This window comes from Wolffia australiana, chromosome 10, assembly GCF_029677425.1.
Source record: "Wolffia australiana isolate 7733 chromosome 10, ASM2967742v1".
Classification (NCBI taxonomy): domain Eukaryota; kingdom Viridiplantae; phylum Streptophyta; class Magnoliopsida; order Alismatales; family Araceae; genus Wolffia; species Wolffia australiana.
In genome coordinates, this window is record NC_135844.1 from 16,775,948 (window position 1) to 16,803,815 (window position 27,868).

Here is a 27,868-nt window from a genome sequence, read left to right on the forward strand (position 1 = left end):
ACTCTTCTCTTCCTTGGTCTGATTTTTTTAGGGCACCCCCCTCTTCCTTTATATAGGGGAGAGGTGTGGGCCCCCTGAATGGATCAACAAAAAGGGGAGACGGGTCCATTAAGGGGGCCCTTATATAATGGGCCCCTCATTACACATAGAAGGGGAACATAAAATAAAAAGAAAGAAAAGGGGAAGGGGAAGGTCCCTTCCCTCGACGATGAAAACGCGGACACGGGTCGCATCACAGTGTAACGAAAACAAGACGATGACGAAGAAAACATGAGACAGAACTAAGATAACAAAGATAATTGAGCATCTATTCACCCGACTTACGATGACTGTGGTCGGCAGCACGGACGACGTCGTCGGCGATCCTTAATGACGTGTGCCATCACTTTTACCATCTCACCTTCTCAAACTTTATGTTCTTCCCTCTCGTTCTCTCCGTCTCTCTAATTCAATACATTTCCCTCACTCTCTCCCCCTTTCCATTTATCTCTTCCTCTCTCACACTCTCCCTTCCTCTCTCCATCTCTATTTCTTCCCCTCTCACTCTCTCTCTATATAGTATATATTTTCATGACAATAATTAGTCTGATTTATTGGATTGGTTATATTTTAATATTGGTTTTGAACTATCAATTTCTATTGAATTTGACTTTTTAACTTTGACTTGGACATTGACTGGTCAACATGACTGGACCAAGACAGGCAGGACTGATCCTTGACTGGACGAAGACTAAACCGAAGTGCAGCTCTAGGTTTAGGTTTTTGCTAAAGCTGGATTGAAACTGGACCATAACATTCCCTAGCTGAGCCAATGCGGTCAACTATTCCTTATCCTGGTGTATGGGCCAGGCTGGGTCTGGTTAGTCCGAGCAGACCCAACCGATCCGGCCCGACCATACCCTATCCGATCCCTACCTGACCCTACCCAACCCTGACATGATCCCTACTCGACCTGACGCGACCCGATATGACACCAACCCGATCCCCAACCCGACTCAATCCGACCAGAACAGATCTGACAGACCCTACCTGACCAGAACTCAATCCGACTCAATTCCCTAGCATTCAACCAGCCTTGAACAACTATGGTGCAGGGATGCATACGAGATGGCTTTTTTGTCCTAGGAATAAAAAATCATCCCGTCTGCGAGGTTGGATGAAAACTGGGACAAAAATTCATCTTGAGATAATTGGACGGGACGGTTTTCATCCACTTGGACGAAAAATCCGTCCTGTACACACATCTCGGGATGAAAAAAACATCCCGTCTGCAAGGTTGGACGAAAACTGGGATGGAAATGTGGACTCAAGGTCGGACGAATGTGGACGAAAAACTGCTGGATTCACATATGACGGTTGAGATGTATCCATGTGGCCTCACTATGACAATTTGCATCAAAGTTATTTTTTTGCGCATGCAAACTGACACCGCTCAGAAATAATTGTACCCATTTGGATTCTCTCTCCATATTTCTGTAGAAAACTTAGAAAAATCTAAATCAATATTTGTAATATCAAATGGTTTTTTTCGTCCGGGACGAGGAACGGGGCGAAATTCGTCTCCAAAGGACGGGATGGGACAGTTTTAGTGCCGTCGGACGAAAATTCTTCCCGTCCCGTCCATCGTCCACGTCCGGGACGATCCGGAACTATTTATCCTTGCAATGATTCCGGACGTCCGACAGGACGATCGTCCCGTCCCGTCCATCGTCCACGTCGAACAGGACGATCCGGAATTATATCAGAACAACTCACAACGGTTACCCGTACTTTTTGGGTCGGAGCAGGAAGAAGATTTTTTTCCATCGGAGACGATGGAGATACGAGGAAGATATATACCAATCCGGTCGGCAGCGGAGGACAACAAGCATTGATGGAGAGAATCAGCAGTGCACCAGCGACAGCGCCTAAGTTTCTCTGCGATCGCTCTCGCAAATTGTACTCGTTGTATAGAAGCAGAGCAGTGTTCTCGGTCATCCGTCAGCCGATCCGCGTCTTCCAATCCCGGTCGAAGCGGCGATTTCGATCCAGCTTCTTGATCAGGTGATCTCATCCTTTTGTTTATCTCTATCTGCTCTCTTCGCTGTTTTTTTTATTTTCGATTTTTTCGTCGTTCGAAAATGGAAAATCAGCATTCTGCTTCTATTCGTATTACGGAAAGGACGATCCATTATAAGGAGTATTGTTAATATTTGATTTACAGTTCATGGAGTATTTACATTTGATTTCAAGTTCCTTGGCTCGTTTCATAATATCGCGGATAGAACTTTCCGTAATGTTCATCGGCGGACAGTCCCTAGAAAGAATGCTTTGAGGAAATTTTGCCTCTGAGACGTCTGATTTTCGCTTCATGGACTGTTATCTTTCGATCTGGCGTCTGATTTCAAGTTTCTTCACTCGTCTCATACAATTGCGCCGGGGACTTTTTCACGCGGCGTCGTTCTACCGTGCGGGTAGAATTTTCGTGATTTTTCTGGTACCGTCTTGAAATGTCTCAACTTACCGCCGTAAATTGCTCTTCAGGAACATACTCTGTAGTTTGTGATATACATAATATAAACGTCTATGGACTAGCGGAAGCTTGATCAAGGATATCCTTTGGCTGCAGAGGTCAGAGTTGTGTTAATAACAGGGGCGAAAGACGAAGTGCAGACGCATCGGGAAGTGACATGGAGACAAAGGAAGTTTCTTCATTTGGCCATCCGATATTCGAACCGATTCTTGAAGAGGGAATTTTTCGATTTGATTGCTCCATTGCTGATCGGGCTGCAGCATTTCCTAGTTTATCGTTTATGGATGCTCAAAAAAGGGAAATTCCCTTTCCAAGTTCGAGGATGCCAGAGTATGTTCCAAGTTTTGAACAGACATCCGGGCAGCAAACCGTTGTCATTTACGTATGTTCTATCCACTTCCATGCTTCCAGCGGCTTGGTACATGACCGAAGACGAAATTATTTTGCAGCTTCCAGAAGGTTCCAATTTTTATGGAACTGGTGAAGTTAGTGGGCCTTTAGAGCGCACGGGAAGACGCGTAGGTTTCGTTTCCCGTTGTAATTGGGACATTGAAACATTCAATAATTGACTCGCTTATGGATTCTTTATTCTTCTTAGTCACTTGAAACTTACTCGGAAGTCATCGAGTTAGGAGTCAAATTTTCTGTGAAATATCCCCTCAATTGGTTGTATTTTTAGATCGACCGACTTTAATTGAACGGTAAAATCAATTGGTCAACGCATATATCTGTGACGTGTTCAAGAGTGTCTGATTTACATAAACATTTTCTGGAAACTAAAATATGATAGAAGAAGTTTATTTATCTGTTGGATCTTTCATTCTTTACAATTTCGGAAAATTTAAGGAATAAAATTGGCAGAGAAATCGAGGATATTCTGTTGGCTTTGTTCGTTTTCGTTATGTTATGAATGTTAGAATGATGTCAGCCTGCTAACATCATTGCGTTTTGTCATTTAGTCGCATAGTGACTAAAAACAGAAAACCCTCGGAGAAGATTTTTGTTGTTCTTCTGAAGAAGTGCAATTTACTTATTTCAAAATTTATTATCTTATTGTCTCTTTGTTCCTCAGATATTCACTTGGAACTCAGATGCATGGGGATACGGATCAGGAACCACCTCCTTATATCAGTCACATCCTTGGGTCCTGGCACTTCTCCCAGATGGCAGGGCTTTGGGCATCCTCGCTGACACAACAAGGCGCTGTGAAGTAGAAGAACTTACCAGTTTTTTTTCATACATTTTCTAGTATTATTGAATTGTCCACTGCCTCTTATGGTTCCTCAATAGGTAGATCTCCGGGAAAAATGCAAGATAAGGTTTGCCGCATCGGGCTCATATCCCATCATCTCATTTGGTCCATATGAGTCGCCAACTCAAGTCCTGGCCTGTCTCTCTCGTGCCATAGGTTACCTCTTTGTGAATTCTTTTTTTTCCTAATGTTCGACGTTCGACCTAGAAGAATTTGCGTATGGATTCATTGATGCATGCCTGTTTCTGGTTTACTAAAATTCACAAGGTCGAAGTTTATTGAGGTAGATGTCCTAATCATTCCATATTTACTTCTGTTTTTCGAGCAATGTTTTCTATTAACATATGGTAGCTTTTGATGCTTTTGAAAAAAAGTGATTCTCGTGATGTAATGCTTGTGTTTTTCTATTTCCGATTAAACTCTTTGTTTTAGGTAAGCTTTGTATTTTGACTTGGTTTAATTTCTTCCTGTTCTCATTAAAGTTATGACATTTCTAACAGTCTGATGCTGAGGTCGATCTTTTCCAATTCTATTTTATAGGAACCGTTTTTATGCCTCCCAAATGGTCCCTGGGTTATCATCAATGTCGATGGAGCTATGATTCAGACAAGAGAGTTCTTGAGGTGCAAGATAAAAATTTTTTCTATAAAGAATGAACTCCCCAAAGGCGGTTAATTTTATTTAATAAGGGCGACTCTTTGACTATAACTTGAAATCTTTCAAATTTCTTTAAAAAATATTAATTTGCCTTTGTCATGTGTCATGAAACATTTTAATCTTTGCAGATTGCTCAAACGTTTCGGCACAAAGGCGTACCTTGTGATGTGATATGGATGGACATTGATTACATGGATGGTTTTAGATGCTTCACTTTTGACAAGGTATTCCATCTAAATTATGAATATTAGCACACAAATGATAGCTCTATAGATATCTTTCAAGAGTAGCTCTATAGTTATCTTCTAGATAATTTATGACATTTTCTTATTATATATGTATTCAACTGTTTCAAAAAAAAATTATATATGTATTGAACCAATTATTTAATGGACGAGCATACCTCAATTGATAAAGCTAGTTAGAAAATGGCGGAAGTTGTTGTTCTGACCTTCGGGAAATCCCGTTGCGGAAACATCTTATTTGAAGAAAAAATGTATCTTAAGATTATTCTTGTGTTATTTCTTATTTGACAACTAATTATTCATGCAAAACTGATAAAAAAATAGGAGATTTTGAAGTATTTATCAGCGTTGAATGTTATTCGGGTTGATGCTTTGGTAGGAACGTTTTCCCTCACAGAAGTGTCTGTTTCGAGACCTGCATGCCCAAGGGTTTAATGCCATATGGATGCTGGATCCTGGGATCAAATGCGAACCAGGTTACTTCGTGTATGATAGCGGCTCCCAAAATGATGTTTGGGTTTTAAAAGAAACTCAAGAGCCATATGTTGGTAAGAATAAAATAAATTCAAATTCCATTTTCATTGAATTACCTGATTATAAATTTGAAAATTACAATCAATGTAGGGGATGTATGGCCAGGACCATGTGTTTTTCCTGATTATACTCGACAGGAAACACGCCAATGGTGGGCAAAGCTCGTAAGAGATTTCATGGAAAATGGTGTGGATGGGATATGGAATGATATGAATGAACCAGCGGTTTTCAGAGTACGCTTAATTTAGTGATCGACAACTTCTACATTCCCCTGTTTTCCATCTGAGAATTTTTATTTTTCCAGGTTGTTACGAAAACAATGCCTGAAAGCAACATTCATAGAGGGGATCCTGAGTTAGGAGGTTATCAGAATCATTCTTACTACCACAATGTATGTCACTTTTGCCATGTATTGTGATCATATTTTATTTTTTTGAAGAAAGATAGGCAGTATCACCCAAAATTTTGTGGTCTTATTTTTGCAACTTACATATTTAGAAACAAGCTCGATTTATATGGTACTTCCTACTTTTTTTTTGAAAGGAGATTACATGGTGCTTTGTGTTCGCTGGCTATGGATTTTCCTTATAAGTTCATATTTGCATTAGGTTTATGGCATGCTGATGGCCAGATCAACATATGAAGGAATGAAAATGTATTCAGGAGAAAGAAGACCTTTTGTTCTAACTAGAGCCGGATTCATAGGTAGCCAAAGATATGCTGCTACTTGGACTGGGGATAACCTGGCGAATTGGGAGCACTTACATATGAGTATATCAATGGTTCTTCAGTTGGTATGCATTCTCCTATTATTCTTTTTGATACAACTGTAATAACTGCTGTATACCGACTGTGAGATAGTGGTAGTTTGGTTATTTTATTATTTGACCCTGATTTCCTTTGTTTTGTACCTAGGATATTTTTGTCATGTAAGCCCACTAGAGTCATATCCTCATTTTTACCCTTTAAGGGTACTCCATTCTGTGTTTCTCTCTTTTAATAACTGTAGCCCTCTCCAAAGGAAAGTGTTAAACTTAGTTCCCCTTGTGCAGCTCTGGTTCTTCCTCCAGCATCCTCTCCGAAACCCCTCTTGTGGTGGCTAGGGTTTTCAAAAACGAGAATAGAACTTCTTACTCATTCACCTATTACAGCTGGTTTAAATACCAGCCAATAAGAGTAAATGGGCTGGGCCCACCATATTAAGTCACTTACTCTTTAATAGACTGGGCCCACTCATATTAAGTCACAAGGGTCCACTTATAGAAATGTGGCCCATTTACACATTAAAATGGAAATATTAAAAATAAGAGATGGAAAAGCAACACTGGCTAACAGAAAGCAGCAAAGAAGAATAGTGAAGTTGGATTACTTTTCCTTATATCGATCAGTGATATGTGTTCTGCAGCGATTGCTACTCTCTTTGCAACTTCCATTCCTCTGGCATGTCTCTCCCATCTTCTGTTGCAGCGACAATGTTATAGGGGGGAGATCACTCTGGTTCCCTTGCTTTTCTCTCTTTCTTTTAAGAATGCCGAGGTTCTTATTAATGATATCAGAGCTTGCATGATCTGAAAACATCCAATTTGACTTGATACCACTGTGGCGCAGTCGTTACAGTGTCATCACTGCACACTCCTGTCGTCACATCTCTGCCTTCACCCACCTTTGACTCTACTGTCATCACTGTCTCTTCCACCACCATGCTGTAGTCGAGCTGTCCATAGGGATTATTTAAACCCCAAATGATGTGAGTTATAGTTCTGTAAAACTGTTAGCAGAACCTTGAGAAATACGCCCCACTAGCAAGCTCTGATTGGTTTTCCCTAACCTGCAAAGTGATGGGTCCACCGCAGAATTGCTCACCATGACAGTTCCACCTTCATTGCTACATGCATCCCATCCAGGGACTGCCCACAGCTCTCCTGTGACCCACTTATATACCATCCACAGATCCACTTAGACCTATTTCCTTGGATGAATACAACTCCTGTGTTTATTCTGATTTAGTCATGACGGTAGGATGAATATCTTGAATTGGGTTTTCCTTTGGTGCGTACGTTTATTTATTTATTTAATTTTTTTGAAACATTAAAAGGCACAATCACCCGACAAGTCGGTGACCCTCCCAGTAGAGCCTTAGAGGCCAATCTTGGTCGATCCACACTTGTGTACATTTATTGTTAATTATCAATTTCAGATTGACTCGCTTAATCTTGAGACTTTGTAAGACTTAATAATTTGTGCGCTTTGTCCATGAAAGAGTACTGGTCTTGATCTTCGCTGATTTTCGGATTCCTCTATACCATTTGTCCAAAGCTCTTTTCCTTAAAGTGAGGTCGACCAATTATTTGCGCATTTTATTTTCAGGTTTGGGGTGCAGTGAGAAAAAAAGCTTCTCATTCATTCTATTTATTTGAGTGAGAAAATGCCCTAGTCATGGCTCGATTCTTGAGATTAGTCTTATCTCTTTATATTTTCTTTGATCATGAATTCATTGTCTGGCATACTTGCTGCATCAACTTTAAGGGTTTCTTAAATGGATTTGAGCACAATGTTTTCTTGCATCCGACGGGCCAAGTAATTGGTTATTGACATCATTCCTTCTGCCCAATTTTCTTGGTCAGAGTCTTAGTGGCCAGCCTTTATCTGGGCCAGATATTGGGGGTTTTGCTGGCAATGCTTCGCCCAAGTTATTTGGTAGATGGATGGGAATTGGATCAATGTTTCCTTTCTCTCGTGGTCACACAGAAACCAGAACGGTTGACCATGAACCTTGGTCCTTTGGTGAAGAGGTTAGTTCTCTCACATCTTCCATCGTAAAGTTGCATTTTATTATGAATCAAATTTCAGCATCATTTTAAAAATCAAAAGAAAAAACAACAAATAATTTTCCCAGAGAAATGTTGCAAATAACTTTATTTGAAAGGTATGACAGTACGTATTGCTGTATAAACCCAAACTCTTAAATCTTGTTTCATCAACTTTATTTTCAATTGAAGATGTTAAATATGTTGTTCCTTTATTTCTTTTGTGCCCCTGCGTTGCTCTCTCTCTCTCTTCTACTCTCTATATGTACTCCCGTTATGGGACCAAATGACCTAACGTGAACTTTTGTAGTTTCCTCTCAACCCATCCTTCCTCTCTGGGTTTCTACATGGTATCAGAGCCATAGTAGTCAAGCTCGTCAACCTCCTCATTGCTCTTCAAGTTTCTACAACGTTCACATTGTTCTTCAAGCTTCTCGCCGTCGGGATTCGGCCACGGGATTCGCCGTCAAGTTTCTGGCTTCAAGCTCCCTTTGGATTTTCTCTCGGCAAGCTCCCTTTGGCCGTGATTCTCCCCCATGACCTTTCCCACGGGATTCGCCTTTCTCTTCGTGATTCAACAGAGCTTCTCTCTTGGCGGTCAAAGGCTACTCGCCCGATTGTCAAGCATTCTTTGGCCGTCAAACTTCCTTTGGAGGTTGTTCTTGGCGAACCTTTGGGAATCGCCTTTGCGAACCTTCTTCAAGCTTCGTCGAAGGAAGCTTCGGCCTTGGACTAGAGATTATTCGGCGCCATCCTTGATCGACATTACTTTGACTTCGGTCAATTATCTTTGTGTGAACCTATTAACTCAGATCGAACATCATCTTGGCTGTTCTGTGGGTTACTTGGCTATTTCAGTGGTTCTTTGGTATTCCGTGTTACTTGGGCATTCTATAATATGGGCCCCACCGATTATACCACTTCTACTGTCGCTCTACCTCGGGGGGTACTGTCTCACTCATCCGAATTGAGCTCCTTACACTACTCTTTGCCACGTATGCCTTCTGAATTCCGATTCACGGGGTTGAACCTTCTTCAATGGCGTCAGTATGTTCAAATTACCTTGAAAGGGAAGCTCATGAAGCATCTTGTGGAAGCTCCGCCGTATCCTATTGCCCCTCACTATGAGCACTGGCTTGATGTTGAAGATGTAGTCCACCGGTGGCTGCTCGACAGTATCAGTTCCTCATATGCTGCTGAATTCCTGTCCTTAAACTCAGCGAAGGAGTTCTGGGATGCCGCTCAAGAATCCCACTCGAAGCGGAATAACTTGGCCATTATCTATGACCTCGTTACTCGCTCCATGAACTTGACCCAGGGTCCACGCTCTGTTCGGGCCTTTCATTTAGAGTTTTCGTCTCTTTGGGCTGAGTTGGACCACTACATGCCCCCCGATCCTCATTTGGTTGATCGTGGATATGTTCTACAGCTTCGGGTGTTCAAATTCCTCATGGGACTGAACCCTGAACACGAATCTTTACGTGGCCAACTACTTCATCGGTAGAAGGTTCCTACCTTGAAGGAAGCCCTGGTGGCCGTTCAGATGGAGGAAATTCACCTCAGCATCTTCCATTCTGAACCCGCTCGGCGATGGCTGTTCAACAGCTTGGGAGCGCACGACCTACATCCGTTCCGGCAGTGTTGCCGTATATGTCCTCTCCTAAGGTGTCGTCACTGAACATGAACTCCCCAGTCCAACAATTGCCGTCTACAGGCCATGGTACTCCTGGTAATTCCTATATTTTCTGCAACTATTGCAAGAAGCGAGGTCATACCAAGGAGACATGTTACAAGCTCCAACGGAAGAATGCCCATCAAAGCCATTTGGTCTCTCATCTTCCGTTTCAGTCCGGGCAGTTCATGACTCTAACTACGTCTATTCCTGAGATACCTCAACCAACTGCTCAACCAACTGCTGAAGCCACATCTTCGAAGGTTGCCCAGCTTCGACATGATGAAATCGACCAACTTCACCAACTTCTTCAATCCAAAGTAATGGACTCTACTTCCCTCGTTCATCAAGGTACTTCTTCTTCTTCTTCCAATGTACGCGGTTGACATTATTGTTATGGGGAGTGATTCGCAGGCCGCGGCTCAATTGGCGACTTATCTCGCTGGTGAGTTTGACATTAAACATCTTGGTGTACTCCAGCACTTTCTTGGCATTGAAGTCGCCTACTCTTCGACTGGGATTTTCCTTTGCCAACGGAAATATATTACTGATCTTCTTCAAGAACTTCGCAATGCGGATTCCCAACCTCTTCCTACTCCCATCGAGGTGAACCATCGGCTCTCTCTAGGGGATCATGAGGCCAAGGACGGTATCAATTTATGCATTCACCAACGTGTCATATGCATGCTGTCAACCGTGTACTTCATTATCTCAAAGGTACCGTTGTTCTCGGTCTTCCATTCAAGCGTAAAGGTGGCCTTCAGTTACATGTCTATACTGATGCGGATTATGCTGGCTCTCATGTTGACCGCCGCTCCACCACGGGTTACTGCACCTTCCTTGGCAGGAATATTATCACATGGCGGAGCAAGAAACGACCTGTTGTCTCTCGCTCTAGTGCTGAAGCCAAGTTTCGTGCTCTGGCACAAGGCATATGCGAGGCATTATGGATCACCAATCTTCTCACAGAGTTGAAGCTGTCGTGTGATCAAACTACTCAACTGTTTTGTGATAACAAGTCGGCTATCAGCATCGCCCATGATCCGGTACAACATGATTGTACTAAACATGTCGAAGTGGATCGCCACTTCATCAAAGAGAAGCTTGAGTCCCGACAATTTTACATATCACATGTTCCCTCCACCCAGCAGAGGGCTGATATCATTACCAAAGGCCTGTCCGCTCCGCGTTTCCAAGAATTGTGCGGCAAACTGGGAATGGATGATATCCACTCGGCAGTTTGAAGTGGACGTTTGAATATGTTGTTCCTTTGTTTCTTTTGTACCCCTGCGTTGCTCTCTCTCTCTCTTCTACTCTCTATATGTACTCCCGTTATGGAACCAAATGACCTAACGTGAACTTTTGTAGTTTCCTCTCAACCCATTCTTCCTCTCTGGGTTTCTACAGAAGAAGTGAGTTGAGGGGGAGATGGTCTGATAGGGAATGGAGGGAGAGAGAAAGATTAAGATAAGATCTAGTAGATAGAACAGATGTCATGTTGTAGTCCAGTGGTGGGATCTCTAACCCTTCAACCTGGAGGTCAGGATTTGATTCCTGCTGGGAGGAAAAATAAATAAAATTAATTTTTCCTCAGAAAAAGAGCTAGTAGATAAAAAGGTAAGGTGTGGGCGACAATGCAAGGGTGATGAAGTAGTTCTTGGAAAGGCAAGAGTGAGAGAGAGGAAAAATCACACTGTAATTTTCAAACTGATACCTCCTCTTTAGAAGGTAGAAAATGCTACTTAAATAAGAAACACTAACAAAAGGGAAATGACAGGAATACATTTGATCGGGTTGAATGACTATGGTGCCCCTGATTGGAGTTGGGGCTTGTAACAATGTTAAAATCACCTTAAAGGACTATAACTTTCCTCCAACAATTTATTCCCCTTTTCCCTGTCGCTTTGAAAGTTGTCTTCACATCACCGATGGGGGCCATGATCATTGACCTTGAAGTGGCCGAAATCATTTTAAGATAATTGGATTAAGATAAGCACTACAAGATGTACCAATCTGATTAGATCATTGATAAAGGTGACCATATGACTGAGGAATTATTCTGTGAAAAAAAATTCTAACTCTGAGAAGGAAATGCAATCTTTTCATGGGTTCTTATATTGTCGCATTTATTCAGGAATAAGTTTTTTGAAATAATTTAATTCAGGAATAATAAAAAGGTGGCTGCTGTACTTTGAACGATGGTTTTGAGCATAACTTCTATTTTGTCCATCTCATTAAATTGTGTTTTATTTGATTATATTCGCTTGTTATTTATGTCATTCCCTTTTTTTGCGCTCTTTCTTTCAAAAAAAAAAATTCCCTTTTTTTGCGCTTACTAGACTACTGTATAAACATTGGTTTCGTTGCCAGATCTAAGAAGACAGACATTTGATTATTTTTGTCCACGTTTTCATTTCTCTTCTCAAAATATTTCTTCCTTTCCCTCAAGATCTGCAGTGTACAAGAATGATAAAAATGACATTTTGCCACATATTCTATACCTCTTGGTATTTTTGCCTCTGTTGAAATACGATGGCAACTTCAAGAGGGATTTCCTGAAAGAAAATATCTACATATCACAAAAGATTCTAACATCACTTCTCTTTCCTTGCAGTGTGAAGAGGTCTGCCGCTTAGCGTTGCTTAGACGCTACAGGCTAATTCCCCACTTATATACACTATTCTACAAGGCCCACACCCAGGGCAGTCCAGTCCTTTCTCCAACTTTTTTTGCTGGTATGGGAAGATTTTTTCATTCTTGACAAGTATTGATCCCACTCACGTAATTACCGATCCTGTCTTGGAAACTATTTTTTCCTGACTTGACAGATCCTCAGGATCCTCTTCTGAGATCAGTGGAAAATTCTTTCCTCATGGGACCTATTTTAATATGCACAAGGTTGGTAATGATTTTGTTCAAAAAATATACATCACAATTTTCACTAATTTAAGTGATTTATGTTTAAATGTCTGGACATATATTTATATTCAACACTACTTTTTTGCAGCACTGTACCTGAAAAAGGATCCGATGAGATTGACTTTGTGATGCCAAAAGGCATCTGGTCCCGGTTTGATTTTGATGACTCACATCCTGTAAGGAATCTTTATATTACTTCTCATATAAATATAAAATGTTTTGGTAAGTAAATATAATTTCTGATTATTGCTATTTATGTGATGGAGAAAATGTTAAGACTATCTAGTACCTAAAGAAGAAAGTAAAAAACTGGAAAGATAAGGAGAAAGAGAGAATAAAGTGGGCCATATGATTCAACATGGTCTGAGATGTATAACACCCCCTCAGACTGGAGCATGTAGACCATGATCTGAGATTGGAATGTAATGAGTTAGCATGATGCGTAGGGCGGGCATCAGTAAGTGTGAACAAATATTGATGCACTTGAAAAGGAGGTGAAGAGAGTAGACGAACAGAAGAGATGGAAGCAAAAAAAGCATTTTTATTCATCTTTCTCAAGGTTTATATACAGATCTCTTATCGTACAACCATAATGGCTAGTTCGTAATGGCGAGTTAGACTAACCGTTACTTACCCGATTTGGCATTTAAGCCGATCGGGTAATACTTTATTAGGCCCATCGGGTAATACTAATGGGCCTGATCCAGTTACAATTTTTAACACATGCATTCAACAGTAAGTACATCATTGAGCTGGACTCCTCCATCTTAGCCCGACAAGGGAGTCACAGGATGGACGGATATGGCAAGGGACAACTTTTTTCGTAAAAGAGGCCTATATGAAGATCAGAGGGGACACACTGGAGGATTCAGCAATCACCACCACATGCTCCCTGTTGATGAAGCAAAAAATCCCGCCCAAGGAGAGGGTCTTCAGCTGGTTGTTGAGGCGGAGACGATTAGTTACAAGAGTTGTACGCAAGAGATGGGTCCCGAGGGCTTCCACAGAGTGCCCTTGTGCGCCAGAGACTATGAAGACTGCGCCCACTTATTCTTCACGTCCCTTTGCCCAGGGAGTATGGGCACCGCAAAAGTTGGCAGGGGCGGATTTGTCGTCAGATGAGGCATTTTGGGCCTCAACTGGAGATGGAAGATACAGGAGCAAGCTGGATTGGGGAAGAATCCTTGCGGTGCTATGGGCGATATGGCTGCACTGTAATGAAGTGATATTCAATGGAAAGAAGGCTTCCATGGAGAATGTCCTACAGGACGTGAAGGCACTAATATTTTTTTGGTTTGGAGTGAGGTGAGTGGCAGACCATTTTGGTCAGGTTGTATATGGTTTGTACACAGCTTCTTTTCTTAATAGCATCAGGTTGACCGCCGCTCCGGGTGGTCTTCCTTATTTTCTTCAAAAAAAAAAAAATTTAATGTGTTAATCCTTTCATGGAAAATTGGATTGGAGGAGATAAAGAGTACAGGCTGATAGTTGCAGTATCGCCATAGGTTTCTGTCAACAATGCTGAATCCTTAGAGCAGGAGGCGAGAAGAATAGAATATAGATGAGGAAGAAGGAGAAAAACAAGTTTAACTTCCATTAACACAACATTAATATTTATACAGTCTATTTATAACGGCTAGTTTGACTAGCTCTAACGGCTAGTTTGACTAGCCATTATATATCCGATTTTAAATAAATCGGATAATAGGCCCATAAGTACTGGCCCATTAACTTATATATTCGACAGTTACAAAAGAACAAAAAAAAGTTCCTGGCAGAAATTTCAGAACTAAATAAGTTTCACAAATTTCAGCTCCATCATGATATCTCTATTTTCAGGTAGATCAAGAAACCACAAAATGCTTCTTGATCTGTTGTGAAACAGGTTTTTTGCTGAGAAATACTCAAAAGCCAAAAGTGGCATGAGGATCAAAAGGGGCGTGTCATAATCAGGATTAGAGTATTCACATGTCACCAAGTGACCCTGATTCTGGTAGAGAATACCATGGCCTGGATAATGTTTCAATTAACACAGAATGAGCCTAATGGCAGATAGATGGGCCACAAACATAGAAGAAAGACAATGTTGGGCTGAGTGGAGGTATATTCAGTCGATCTACCAGATAATGATTGACAAGGATATTACAGAAATATTCCATCCTTGTACTCAAGGCAGATTCCAGACTGATAAGAGTCAATGCTGGCATGGACTCAGCCCAAGGCAGATTTCACATTCCCATATAAAATTAATGTATATTTCCTCTGGTGCAGAAGAATACCATTCATGGAGGGTGCAATGTTAATAACAAGAAAACACCATAAGATATGGTGCCCCTTGATAAGAAAAAGCTCTGAGGGTGGAGGTCCCAATAACATTGTGATCTGTGATAATAATATCATCCCCACATATCAGAAGCACTAGGTGGCCTGAGGATGTGGGCCATGAAAAGATAGAATGATATAATTTTAATAGCTTGCTATCCAGGTAGTATGGCCTCCCGCTCTCATATCGTTTGCCAATTGTACATCCTATAGTTAGGTTTGAGATCAGGAAGAATCAAGTGAAAAAATGATAGAGAGTGCATGACTAGATTGGAACTTTTTGACAGAGCTAAGATTCGCACAAGATGATTGGAGGTGAATATACAAAATATACCTGCAATGTGATGAGCTATTCTGGAGTTATAGTCTAGATTACCAACTGATAATCTGATAGAATCCTGGCAAGGACTTATCGTTATGTACCTTGGAATACTGATCAATGAAAATCTTTCAAAAATAGAACAATGAAAACTGACCTTGGTTGTAGACCGATGGAGGTGGAGAGCTGGAGAAGAAGGGGAGACATGTCGGTGTTATGATTGTGCCCCAGGTTGAAAGGATAAGAGGGAGGCAATGATGATGGTGATAAGAACATTGACGAGAGAAAAGACACTGTGGAACGTGAATTTGCTGTGGGAGACAGATAGAATAACATTATAGAAACTTCAATATTCTCCTGCTTGGCTGCCGTCATAAAAGGAGAGCTTCCCTATTTTAAGGGAAAACATGCAATAAAGCAAATGACTAGAATGCCCGTAGTAGGCTCCAAGGGTTCTATCAAGGAATCATTTCCAAATATTGATGAAGATTGGATATGAATCGGAAGAGAGATATTGGGATGGGGCATTGACTGAAAGTGGTAGGGATAAAAAATGGGGAGCTGGCTGAAGAACAATTGAGATGATCCCTCGGAGGCAGGAGATCATTGGTGGTCAAAGGAGGAAGACCGAGGAGATACCAGCAGTAAGATCCTCAAGGTGGCTAGAGAAGAGATAACAGTGACATGAGGGGAGAAGAGGGATAGACCCTGAAGTATTCCATCGACACTTTTGCATGCCGTCTAAAGGGGGTCTACATCAATTCTTAAGAATGAGGAAAAAGTAACCTAATGACCAAAATACCAAAATGCCCCTAATGGAAAATAGCGCTGAAAATATGCGTAAGGGTGTATGACCAAATTACCACGATCCCCGACTCCTAAAGGAGGGCTGGGGATTGTATTATAACAGTCATGCAAACATCAAGATCATCGCATATTTGACCTTCTCAACCACAACTGTTGCAGTTCAATCACAAACAACCAGGATAACGGATTCTACCATGACTTTGATGTGGTATCAAAATTCAAACATAGAAGTAAGAAGAGGTAAAGGTATGGAAAAGGCCCAAGAAAGCCTACAATGATGCAATTTCGTCATCACACTTAACTTCTCGTGATGACTTATGGGAGTCACAGTTTCTGCAAGGCTGTTACACGAAGTGGGGGAGTAGCCTGATAAATATAAGATAGGGGCATGAGATAAGATCACAGTTGGGACCATATCAAAATGTATTGTAGGTTTGTTGTAATGAGGAATGACCCTTGATTTGTGGTTAGAGGGGGGTGAGAGGGAAGTGCAAATTTCATGGTAAGATCGCGGCTGAGATGAGAGAAGAACATCATTGGCCGAAGTAGACAGTGGAAAGATCATCACCAGGATGAGAGGGAATGTGACAACTTAGAATCACTTCTTGTCGGATGCTTCCCTAAAGGGAGGATGCCCTATTTGAGCAGAACACGCACAGAGGGAAATAACAAAAATACCCTAATGAGTAAAAAAGACGCAAGTACCCCCCAAAGAGAGAACATGGAACATATCAGCATCCAAGAAGTCGTGAGAAATTTGTGCGGGGGAAGATAGTCCCAGGAGGGGCAGAAGGGCTAAGGCTGGGGGGGATTCTTCTGGCGAGGACAATGAGAGGTCTAGAGTGTATTGGGTATTTGGCCGTAGACATATATTAGACAACACAAGAGTTGTAGCAGGTGGAGATCAAGAGACACAGGAATCATGGCAGGTGTGTAAAGTATATTTCTCAGGTTCTGTTGGTGGTCATATCATAAAAGACTTTTCACCTTGCGATAATGTTCTTCTCAACCACTTCTACGAGCCATGCTGTCCCTCAAGATCAGCTCAGCAGCAGCAAGGGGAGTGGACCAAAATGGCAGTGTTGCAGGAAGTACCTGGTTAGGCGCTGTTGAAGTAAATGGGGGCAACTTGAAGCTAGTCAAAATTTGATTCCATACACTCCAGGATGGGATCATAATTTCAAGGATGTCCACAAAGAAAGTTTGTCATGTTGAGCTGCTCCAGCTGCTTCTGTGGGGTTTTGAATTATGCTATAAGAGCAATAAGATTATAAATTCAGACTTGCTTCTGTAGTCCAGCAATAAGTGACAGCTAGATCATTAAACCAATTGAGGTTTCTGGAGTGTGTAGTGGACTGCTTCTTCCATAGAAGCTAAGAGGTACTCCTGTAAGGCTCCTTGTCTTCCATATTTCTCTCCATGGTATTCCAGAGTACCACCAGGGCCTAGAATCTCTGCATTTCAAGCTTGATACTGAGCTGAATCTTGGGAGGCAGATAAAGAAAGATGGGCCTTGTCCTAGTACTCTAGATAGACCATAACACCGTGGTTCCAATATCAGGTGGTTTTGCTTTGTAAAATGGCAAGTTTAATTAGTTGATGGGTTACTCATTACTAAGTGCAACGTGTCTCCTGACACAGCTGAAGAAGAAAGGACTGCTGTAGGAACAAGAGTTGAAGACTTTGTTGCGGATGAAGTGCCAAAGTCTCAGCCATGGTGCCCAGCTAGCCCGTGGCATGTGTATGGGGGCAACGGAATATCACAAAGTATTGGAATTTGGATGTGGTGGACAATGAACAGTGGGAAGCTACACAATTGATCATCCATGTACAGTTGAGAATAATGAGCTGCACGGCCAGCTGCAATGCATAGCGGAGAGTGGCATGCAAAAGAGTCAGGTGCAGCATGCTTGGGAGACATTTGTTCCCATGAATACTGTGCAGTGGTGCTATGGAGGGTACATGTTAAGAGTGACCATGGCAGTTGTACGGGATGATGGCACAGATTGGAACCAATGAGGCTCTGGTTCCGCGTGGGAAATCACTGTCGATTATTCAAAAAGTCAAATTACATAAAGGAAAGATAGAGAGAAAGAGAGAATACAATGGTCCATATGATGAAAAAATGGGAGAGGAAGCTTAGCATTCATCAACTAGTTTATCATTATTTTCTTTAAAATGATTCAGCGAACATATGGATTGTATTAAGTGACAGGTTCCTAAATGCAGGATTTACCAATTCTATATTTACAAGGAGGGTCTATAGTCCCTATTGGACCTGCCATTCAGCATGTTCGTGAAGCTAAACAATCAGATGAATTGTCTCTAATGATTGCTTTAGATGAAAGTGGTATGATTTATTTTTGCTCCTTTGATTCATTAAATTTGGCTATAGCATTATTATCATTTGAGATTAAATTGGAATCATTAATGAAGTCACTCTATAGACTTAAATGGAAAATCCTAGTAGATGCCGTGATTATCCATTACCCCCACTGCCAACCTTCTCAAAACATTGAATTCATTTGGTTAAATTCTAATGACATCATATTGCTATATGAATTATTGAAATAAAATTTTCACTTTAAGGAACTTAATATTCACCACAAAATGGACTTAGGAATGGTCATTGATACTGTCTCTGCACCTCTCCCCCATTTCTCATGGAAATGAACATCAGGGGTATAATATAACTTTGAAGATCCCAGCCATCATAACTTTACCCAGACGTGTAATTATTGTAAAAACAATGGAGGCATCATAATGTGGTTGAACAAACTCTTCTATCTCTTCAATGATTGCCTGAATCTTGCATCCTACAAGGGTAGAGTTAGAGGCAAGGAAAGAGAAGTTGAAAAAAATGGAAGCACTACTCAGGGAAGCAGCGGTTCCCCTCTGAAGACACAATAGTCTTTTGACACAGTTATTTATCCATGGCTGGCCATGTACAAGACCTTTACTTCTATATCATATTGGGAGTGACACTATCCTCATGAAGCCCAAATGGGGCCTATACATAAAAACCCTTCCTAAATAATATATCTGTGAATTTTTTGAAGAAAGATATCTGTGCATTTTTCCATCTCTTCTTCCTGTTTCTCTCTCTTCAAACAGCTGCCACATCTAATAATCTGAGTATTAGATCCAACAAGGACAAGTTTTTATATGACCTGTCTTACAGGGTTTCTGCTTGATATTGGAAAATTCACTAATGTGAAAAATAGTGATTACACAGGAAAATAAAACATATATATATCTTGACACTCCCTCTTGATGCATTCTTGAGACATATTGATCGAAATGACCAATGTAATTCCAAATTTCAAATAAATGTTCTTGATTAGTCGACTATAGAATGGTTAAATTCAAGTCTGACAAGTAGAAGAGTGAGGAAGAGTAATACAAGGAAGAAATTTTATGAAGACAACAATATGACTGCAGAAGGCGATAGAACTGAAGGGTTAAGAGAGAGATAGAGAGACAGTAAGCTAATGAGTTGGGAGGGAAGGAATTCTCACGAAGTGGTTCTGCCTGCTGAAATGGGTCTTGATTACTTGTTTTTATTAGGGTTGGGAGTCATTGGGCTGGACTGCCCTGGGCTAAGGCTGATAGAAGAATGTTGACACGGTACCAGGTGGACATTTAGCATTGGAATGATCTGGTATCATTTCACCCCTCAAGAAGGTGGATGGATGTCTCCTGTTCCCAACTTACTAATGTGTCTTAGTTTTGGTTTGTGCTCTTCTGGTGAGGATAACTTCAGGCCTTCAGACTGAACATATAGTGTGTAGAAAACGCTGGCCTCTCCTTGTTCTTTGTATGATCGTGTTGAACTGGGTTGTGAGATTTATCAGTAGAAAATTTATTGTCCCACAAGAAAACCCTTGGAATCTGAAGTTAGAACCCATCTCCTTCAGAATCTCTGTCATCCACATAGCTTCACCAATTGCACTGAATCTGACTCGATGTTTCATCTTGATACAAATGGTTGTTTCTTTTTTGACCATGCAATAAATTCTTTCCCCAATCAAGAAACTGGTAGTCTGCATCAAGAATAATCTGTGCATTATTTTGATCTAATTATAATTCCATATCTTGGGGTTCCTTTTTGGCTTTGAGTTACCTTATAATAGCACCCTGAGGCTCTATCAAAGGCTGATAATGATAAATAAACTTTGATTGAACCAGTGCCAAAAGTAACTCCAATGGTTCTGAAGGAAGAAGAAAATGGGAATAGTCTGAGAGGAGTGAAGAGAGGACGCAAGAGCCCAGGGGGAAAGGGTGATGGAGATAATCAAATATGGAATGGTCGATACTCTGCAGGCCCCATACCGTGCAGCTCCCGAGAGATGACATCTCTGGAAAGGAACAAGGAGAAGAAAGGAGGGTCAACCTGAGAGGGCTAGACGTGAAGTGGGATAGAGAGGAGAAACAATGTACAAAACTCACTCTATACGTGAAGTGGGATCAATGGGAGTCTCCAAAGGATATGACATTTGGGTTGCACAAAACTCCCTTTAGAACTCATCATTGCCATTTTGAGCTCAAGGATATGATGTTTGGGTATTCCAATGGCCCAGACACTTTTTACTTCCTGATGAACCAGGTTCGTCAACAGTTCCTCCACTGATTTATTCTAATATTTTTTGTTGACATCGTGGGAAGACACCTTCAGCTTTTAGTTTCAGTGCTTGCTTCCAACTCATTAGACAGACCTAAAAAAGTCTCTCTTCAGACAAACCAGGATAGGCTTCTTTGGTCATCAGTATCTGCTTAAGGTGTTGGAATAGATCACTCTAAGAATGAGATAATATCCAACGGCCTCCTCAAATGTGCTCAAGCTGAGAGATTACCTAGGCCAAATTTTGTTAAGGGCTACATTATTATTGTTTTTCTACTAATAATTCGTTTGAAACAGGTGGCATTCACCTGGCTGTGGCAGAAAGATTCACTTTCCTCCAAACAAGGAAGGCTCTAAACTCCACTCCTCTTCTGGCACTATCAGACTCTTCACATCCCTTCACAGTGGAAAAGAAGACATGGGGCGAGGTGTGGGTGCAATGTAAATATAGCAAGGAAGACCTTTAGGTGATTGCAGACGCAACAACAGCAAAATAGGTGTCATCATAAAAGCTTAAGCTTATGGCAGTCATACTAGTGGTTCTGGCACTGTTATCAAGGAACAGATAACATCAACGAATCAATAATTAATACAATTGTCGGGATCAATCACTGGATTAGATAATAGTAATAATCCTAAAGTTGTACCCTGACAGGCTGTTGTCTGGCACTGTTATCGGAGAATGGATAATATTGAGGCAGAGTACTGTTATTGTTATTGATATCTGATATCAATATCACTATCCAATAGCATATTGCGATGTGGATAATTCTGTTGGATACCGTTACCAGATACCAACACCCAGCTCCCCCTCATCTTCCTTCCTCAACTTGTGCCAACCTGCAGCACCCCTCCCCCATTCATCTTTTCTGCCATGTTCCACAGCACCCCCTGCTGCCGCGTCACCCCATTGCCCCTCCACCACCCGCCACCACACCTTGGGCCTCCACCCAGTGCCATCATGACCCTCAGCACCACTCTGCCACCACGGCGCAATAATGCCACTCCCCCACCCACTAGCACTTCTTGCCCCTCCACGCAGCTTTGCCATGCTCCCCCAGCACACCTCTACTGCCATGGGGCCTTACTGCCCCTCCCCCACTTGCCAACCCACCTTGCCTCTTCAACCAACTCCACCGTGCTTCCCAACACCCCTCTGCAGCCACAGTGGCCCTCATCTCTCCTTCGTCCCACACGACCCCCGTGGACCCATGAAGTGAACTGATAAAGATAGGGTATCAAAAATTTGTTTATGATAACTAGCTTATGAATAGCATCGGCACTAAACTGCCTAGATGTCTGATATCCATTATCAGTATTGTCATCTTGCACGATATCAATATCTGTTATCGTTGCTGTTGATTTTGTAGGGATAATGGATAACAGTAACATCAGATTTCTATATCACATTATTTTTAAAACTGATAGGTTGATCATTTGATATGCATTACATGGCCGACATTTGCAAGATTGTAACTGATTCCCTATGCGGTCTCCAGCACTGGAAGGGAAAACCTAATTCTCCATCTCTATATCCACTTAACTTGACCTCAAAATGTAATTCTGGAGGAATACCTCAGTTAGTTTACAGGAGAGTCAATTCCAAGCACTCAAGGATACTGTGAGGGGAATTGAGTTTCTACACTTTCTACCCTCCACATTGGGTTTATGGCAGTGCCAGGGGGTGCATTGGTGCAAAACCTACTCATATCTAATAGTTCTGGGAAAACACCCAATGAGACAGTACAGCCTCTTTAAGCCCAACACGATCACTCCCCCACTCTCTGTTAAAATCAAATTCAATATAGAACTTCATGGGTGGTACTCCCCCCGACATAACTAGAGATGCTAGGTGAGGATGATCGGGGAAGGGGTCATGAGAGGAGAAGTCTTGCCTCTTCAGGGATCTATCCTGTGGACATCAATTATCAGATCTAGGGATTTTTCTTCAAAAAATCTGTGATTTCATTTCCTTCTCTTCCATCCGTAGTTTGCCTCCCTTCTGTCTACCTCTATTATTTTTTGTTAGTTATTGGGTTCTAGATAAGTTATCTTACTTCTACCAGTCTCCCTGGTGTGTCTGTGTTTCCTAAGTGAGTTCACCACAAATTTTCTTCTGGATCTGGGTTTTGGGTGTTCTCCCGTATCTCTGATTGTCCACAGGGTGATAGAGTTCTAGACAGGTTTGGATGTGTGGTATTTTATCCAAATTCAGTGTTATCCTTAGTTTACCTCTACTCACCATGTTCAGTCTACTCTCTTGTCTTTTGGCAATAGTCACGGACTCGTTGAATATAGAGGTTTACTCATGATTCATGAACTTGATCTAATAGCTTTCACACTGGGAACCTATATCTACTAAAATTTTGCTTTCTCTCTCCTTTAAGTATGTGTTTTCATTGGCCTATAATCATCAACGTCCGTCATAATTTTTTGTAGTTCTGATGAGTAATCTAATATGCTTTGCTTTTCCTGAATTGATTTAACCAATGTAAAGACAGGGTGTCAGATCTGATGTGGTGTTAGGATTTCATTGCATCCGGAGTAGGTGATGTGGGCATTCTTTTATGTCTTTCATAGTAGGGATTCTCAGAAAATGATCCCTAATAAGAGCGGTCAGTAGTATCTAGTATTCTCCGGGTGTTAGCTCTCTGGGGGATCATGTGACAGAGAACTGGGCTTTGGACAGATATCTATCTATTATCTGCCCATTGAATAATATTTGGGCCCTTATGTATTTCGCTGAAAACTTATTTCAGTGTTTCATAGAATATTTGGTTAGCTGAGTATCATTATTTTCATTGCCTAAAACAAACTCACTTTACAATTGAGCGCCTTTCGGCTTGCATGTAGTTTGTCTTTCGGCCTGCGTTCGATGAAAAAATTGTTTCAGTGGCTTTTTTTCAACGAAGCCCATTCACGTTTATGTGAGTCTTTAAATCATGTGAAAGTTTGCCTGAGAACCTTGCTTTTATTGAAGTGATACAACCAATGGCTCAGATGAGTGATGCCATGAATGTATGAAGTGTGAACACTGTTGGGCATATCAAGGTCTGAAGGCAAGAGAACAGAAACTTTTGTGGGAACTGAACGTCAGAAACAGTACTGCACTATATCCTGAACTTGCAAAAGATGCCTTATCCCACACCCTGTGCTATTCATTCTTTCTCTAGCATGGGATTCTTAATTCAATTCTGTGCTGTTTGGCCTCTTTTTTGTTTTCTTTGACAAGTCAGTTACGGAACGTGTTATGATTTCACATAACTATATCAGACTGAAGGTTGTATATGTAATAATGATGTGATAAAACATTGGTCTGTCTTTAATGGCAAAAAAAAATTATTTTCTATACGAATCAAACAGAACACCGTGTTTCTCTTTAGGGCAAGCAGAAGGAGTTCTTTTTGAAGATGATGGTGATGGGTATGGCTTCATCCATGGAAACTATCTCTTGACACACTACATTGCTAAGGTTCAATCTTCATCCATCTCTCTCAAAGTTTTGAAGTCCGAAGGGTTACGTCAGCGGCCAAAGCGGCCCCTCAACGTCCAGATACTTTTGGGTGGGGGTGCCAAGGTTTGAAGTTTTTCGCCTTGCCCAGTCGAATTGGATGACATTGGCATGAAGTCTTGGTGTTTTATTAATATGTTTCAAACGTTTTATTATGTTGTTTTAGATTCAAGCTCGGGGATTTGATGGAGAAGAAATTACATTCCCTATGCCTTCAAAAGCTCGTATTTCAGAACTCGTGGCTGAGGGTGAAAAACAGTTCAAAAAGCTCATTGGTGATACATCTCTCCTGAAATTTATTGATTGTACACTTTTTCTTCTTGAATTTTGCCTAAATCATAGGACTCAGTTTTTATTTAAATTTAATGCTTTCTGGTCATTTAGCAATTGATAGTTTTTAAAAGAAGAAAATGTTTTATTTATATTTTGAGGCAAATTCAAACAATCTATATAATAAAAAACTGATGACCATTCTATTCTCACTTTAGAAAATATATCACAGATGAAGTTGTTCATTCGGTGACAGAAGCTATCATTCATTTTCCTATTATTGAAGACAGTTAGCTTCCCTAGCATAATTTGGTTGCATTATATTTGTCAGACGATCCTCTACAAATTATTATTTCAGACGATGAAGTAGTCTAATTGGAATAGATAAGGGTGATGTACTTGGAAGGAAATTTCGTATCAGGTTGTATAACTTGGGAAAGAATGAGTCATCTTTCTGGAGGTGTTAATTGAGAAAAGCTGAATCTTTCTGGAAAACTGTTTTACTGCAAAAACCAGCAATTTAATATTATGCAATGCACTGAATATCAGTTTCGTCCAAGATTACGGGGAATTTCTTTACTACTGTTTCTATGCATGATTCATATATTCGAACTATCTCTGAATACTCATTGTAATCTGGTTTCCAGTAGATTTATACTTGTGTCTGTCGAAGAGAAAATTGATTATTTGACTTTAACCATTATTTTCAGATAATGGTCCGTCCCAATTTTTTTAATATTTAATTAATATGATTGACTTTCCTCAGTATAGAAAAAAACTTCCCCATTTCTTTCACAGTCGAATGATCTGATTACGTGGGGATTGCAGAGAAAGCTAAGTGCATCCCAGACATTGACTATGAGGTCACAGAGAAAGGAGCAGACATCATTAGTAGAACCCCCATCAAGATGGAATTCGGGGAATGGACCATTCAAATAGTTCCTTGGATTGGTGGCAGAATAATCTCCATGAATCACATCCCTTCAGGTATCAGATGCTCCCCATTCTCGGAGAAAGATCCCTGTTGATCTTGGAAATATCAAAATAAAATTTATAAAATGCAGGGTTTCAATGGCTGCAGAGTGCCATTGAATTCGGAGGCTATGAAGAGTATAGTGGCACGGACTATCGCTCCGCCGGATGCTCCGAAGAATACTCCATTATCAGGTAAATCCCCAAGTCTGGTTTATCCCATCAACTGTAAGTCATCGATTGTTGTTGACATCGCCGACATCGTTGGTATTGGCAATTTTTAGGGTCTTTGGCGATACTACGTTTACTGATTGGGTTTCTGTATGGCTGACTATGATGTTGATGAGACATAACAAACTGTGGACACTAATGTCATCTCAAACTTAGTAAAATTCTAGTAACATAAAAGATCTCAACGTCAACCACCCTAGGCCATGACATTGACACTAGTGGGATTTTGATATTTCCGTGGACGGTTGACATTGATGTTACCATCTCACCTATGTTGACATCACCAACGTCCATTTTCTCATTGTCCTGTCAACATCTACATCAACCTCCGCTCTCCAACATAAACTTCAACACCTAATTATTGGAAGAATAAATAGATGGCCTTGGTGTTGACCTTTCAGAAAATCAACCCAGGAAGATGGGGAAGTATCTTTGCTGATGGAGGGGGATATCGGGGGTGGACTGAGGCTCAAGAGGCAGGTAATGATTCCCAGGGGAGACCCTGCGGTGTTCCACATTAGCTCCTCGATCATTGCCCGCAGCGTTGGGGCCGGTTCGGGTGGATTTTCCAGGTCTGTACGCCCCCTTGAAGAAGTCTACACCATGATATCATCTGACCTGTATCGGTCCTCTTCTTCTTCTTTCTCTCTGTAAAGCATTAACTGTTTTCTGTATCTCTCATGGTTGCATACAGGCTCGTGCGACTGCGGGTGCACCCTACGTTTGCGCTGCTGCAAACCTCTGAAGTCTACATCTCCTTCACATCTATTGACGGCAAGAAGCGTGAGATATGGCCGGAATCTGGGGAGATCTTCCTCGACGGCAGTCTCCGACCTGATGGTCTTTCTCTCCATCCATCCATCCATCCATCCATCCATCTACTTCTCGAACAGTCCTCTTATTTTTTTGGCTGTGTGAGTTAATTTGACAAGAGGTCGATTCATTCTGGGCAGGAGAATGGAGGCTGGTGGATGTATGCGCGGGGGTTGCGCTAGTTAACCAGTTCAATGTGCACGAGGTGGAACGTTGCATGATACACTGGGGCCCCGGCACGGTCAACATGGAGCTCTGGTCGGAGGAGAGGCCAGTCTCGAAGCTCAGCCCTCTCTCCGTCTCCCACCAGTACAAGGTCATTTCACTCTCTTAAGTCAGGAATCTTATGGTGCCAAGTTCCTGATAGAGTCCCACTAAGGACATCCAAAAAAGGACAGAAAAAGATTCAGAGAGTTTTTTTTAGCTCTCAGGAAACATTTATGTCTTTTTTAATTGATATCATAAGGGTATAAATACCCATGGATGTAATAGATACATGCAGGAGTCTGGAAGCTACACTGGGCTTGACTGGAGGATCAAGATTAATGTATCAAGTAAGTTCTTGATTATCCTCTTCCTTCCCTTCTCCTTCCTCTGTTTTATCTATTATTGAAAATTTTGGATCTTAGTTTGCTTCTTAGGCATATCTCAGTAATTTCTCCAAAACCACTGAGAGAATCTGAGAGAGGATCTTCCATTTTCAGGTCATGCAAAAAACTATATCAACCATTTCAATGTAGGCTTTGATATGTAAAAAGATATAAAAAAGATGCCTAGTCAGCGCAGTTCCAACTAAGGTGAACATCTCCAAAGAAGACATCTACTGTGCATTTCCCAAGCGTTTGGTCAATGTAATGGAGCCATGGTGAACAGGTTCAAGAAGAAAATTACACTTGGCCACAACTCTATTTCATAACACTCCCTTCTCGTCTGCATGACATTTTTACTTGTCCGACACGCATTCCATGATTTGGTTGTCACGCGATTATTGGATAATATTTATCTTCCGAACTTAGTCTTTTTATGTAACCATGCCTCAAAAACCTGCATTTACTTTCGAATGAGTATCCAATCTAGTTAGGTTTTATGATAAGAATACATGCACTACCCTAAACTATTTAAATCACATTATATTAGCCCTCAACTTATTGTGCATAAAATCATCAAGCTTAAACTAAGGTATTTTATTTCGATTACCAGAAAATGTCAACATTTTATGGTGTAATCTGACTTTGTTTCACTACATAATGTTGCCAATAAGACTGCTGAGAAAATTTTCTTCTTGGAAGATCATACAAGAAAACTGAAAATTGTTTGGACCGCTGCACAAAAAATCATAAGTTTGGATGATATTTGACATTTAATATGTTTGGTCGGGGTAAAATTTGCTGAATGGTGTGGATA

General features: G+C 41.1%; 2 protein-coding genes across 7 annotated transcripts; both read left to right on the forward strand.

The window, feature by feature from the left end:
* Window positions 1-1,781: 1,781 nt before the first annotated feature.
* On the forward strand, window positions 1,782-27,493 carry HGL1 (heteroglycan glucosidase 1). Of its 6 annotated transcripts, none has more exons than XR_013582870.1 (24): window positions 1,782-2,043; window positions 2,609-2,894; window positions 2,962-3,030; window positions 3,585-3,722; window positions 3,803-3,920; window positions 4,305-4,387; window positions 4,550-4,645; window positions 5,046-5,214; window positions 5,291-5,433; window positions 5,505-5,591; window positions 5,809-5,994; window positions 7,825-7,992; window positions 12,294-12,414; window positions 12,508-12,577; window positions 12,687-12,774; window positions 18,276-18,396; window positions 24,051-24,244; window positions 24,345-24,453; window positions 25,277-25,435; window positions 25,513-25,615; window positions 26,053-26,223; window positions 26,346-26,491; window positions 26,605-27,018; window positions 27,169-27,493. XR_013582870.1 is itself a non-coding variant. In XM_078582319.1 (23 exons), exons 1-23 carry the CDS (start codon window positions 1,874-1,876, stop codon window positions 26,796-26,798), a joined length of 3,189 nt encoding a protein of 1,062 aa, XP_078438445.1. In that variant the 5' UTR covers window positions 1,782-1,873; the 3' UTR covers window positions 26,799-27,033. The 6 variants fall into 6 exon arrangements, 1 of the variants encoding a protein (XP_078438445.1); XR_013582871.1 differs by having other exon boundaries at window positions 5,064-5,214; XR_013582873.1 differs by having other exon boundaries at window positions 1,904-2,043; window positions 2,524-2,894.
* Window positions 7,999-11,049, forward strand: LOC144708872 (uncharacterized). The gene is made up of 3 exons (XM_078582320.1): window positions 7,999-8,953; window positions 9,056-9,999; window positions 10,094-11,049. Exons 2-3 carry the CDS (start codon window positions 9,598-9,600, stop codon window positions 10,652-10,654), a joined length of 963 nt encoding a protein of 320 aa, XP_078438446.1. The 5' UTR covers window positions 7,999-8,953; window positions 9,056-9,597; the 3' UTR covers window positions 10,655-11,049.
* Window positions 27,494-27,868: the final 375 nt, after the last annotated feature.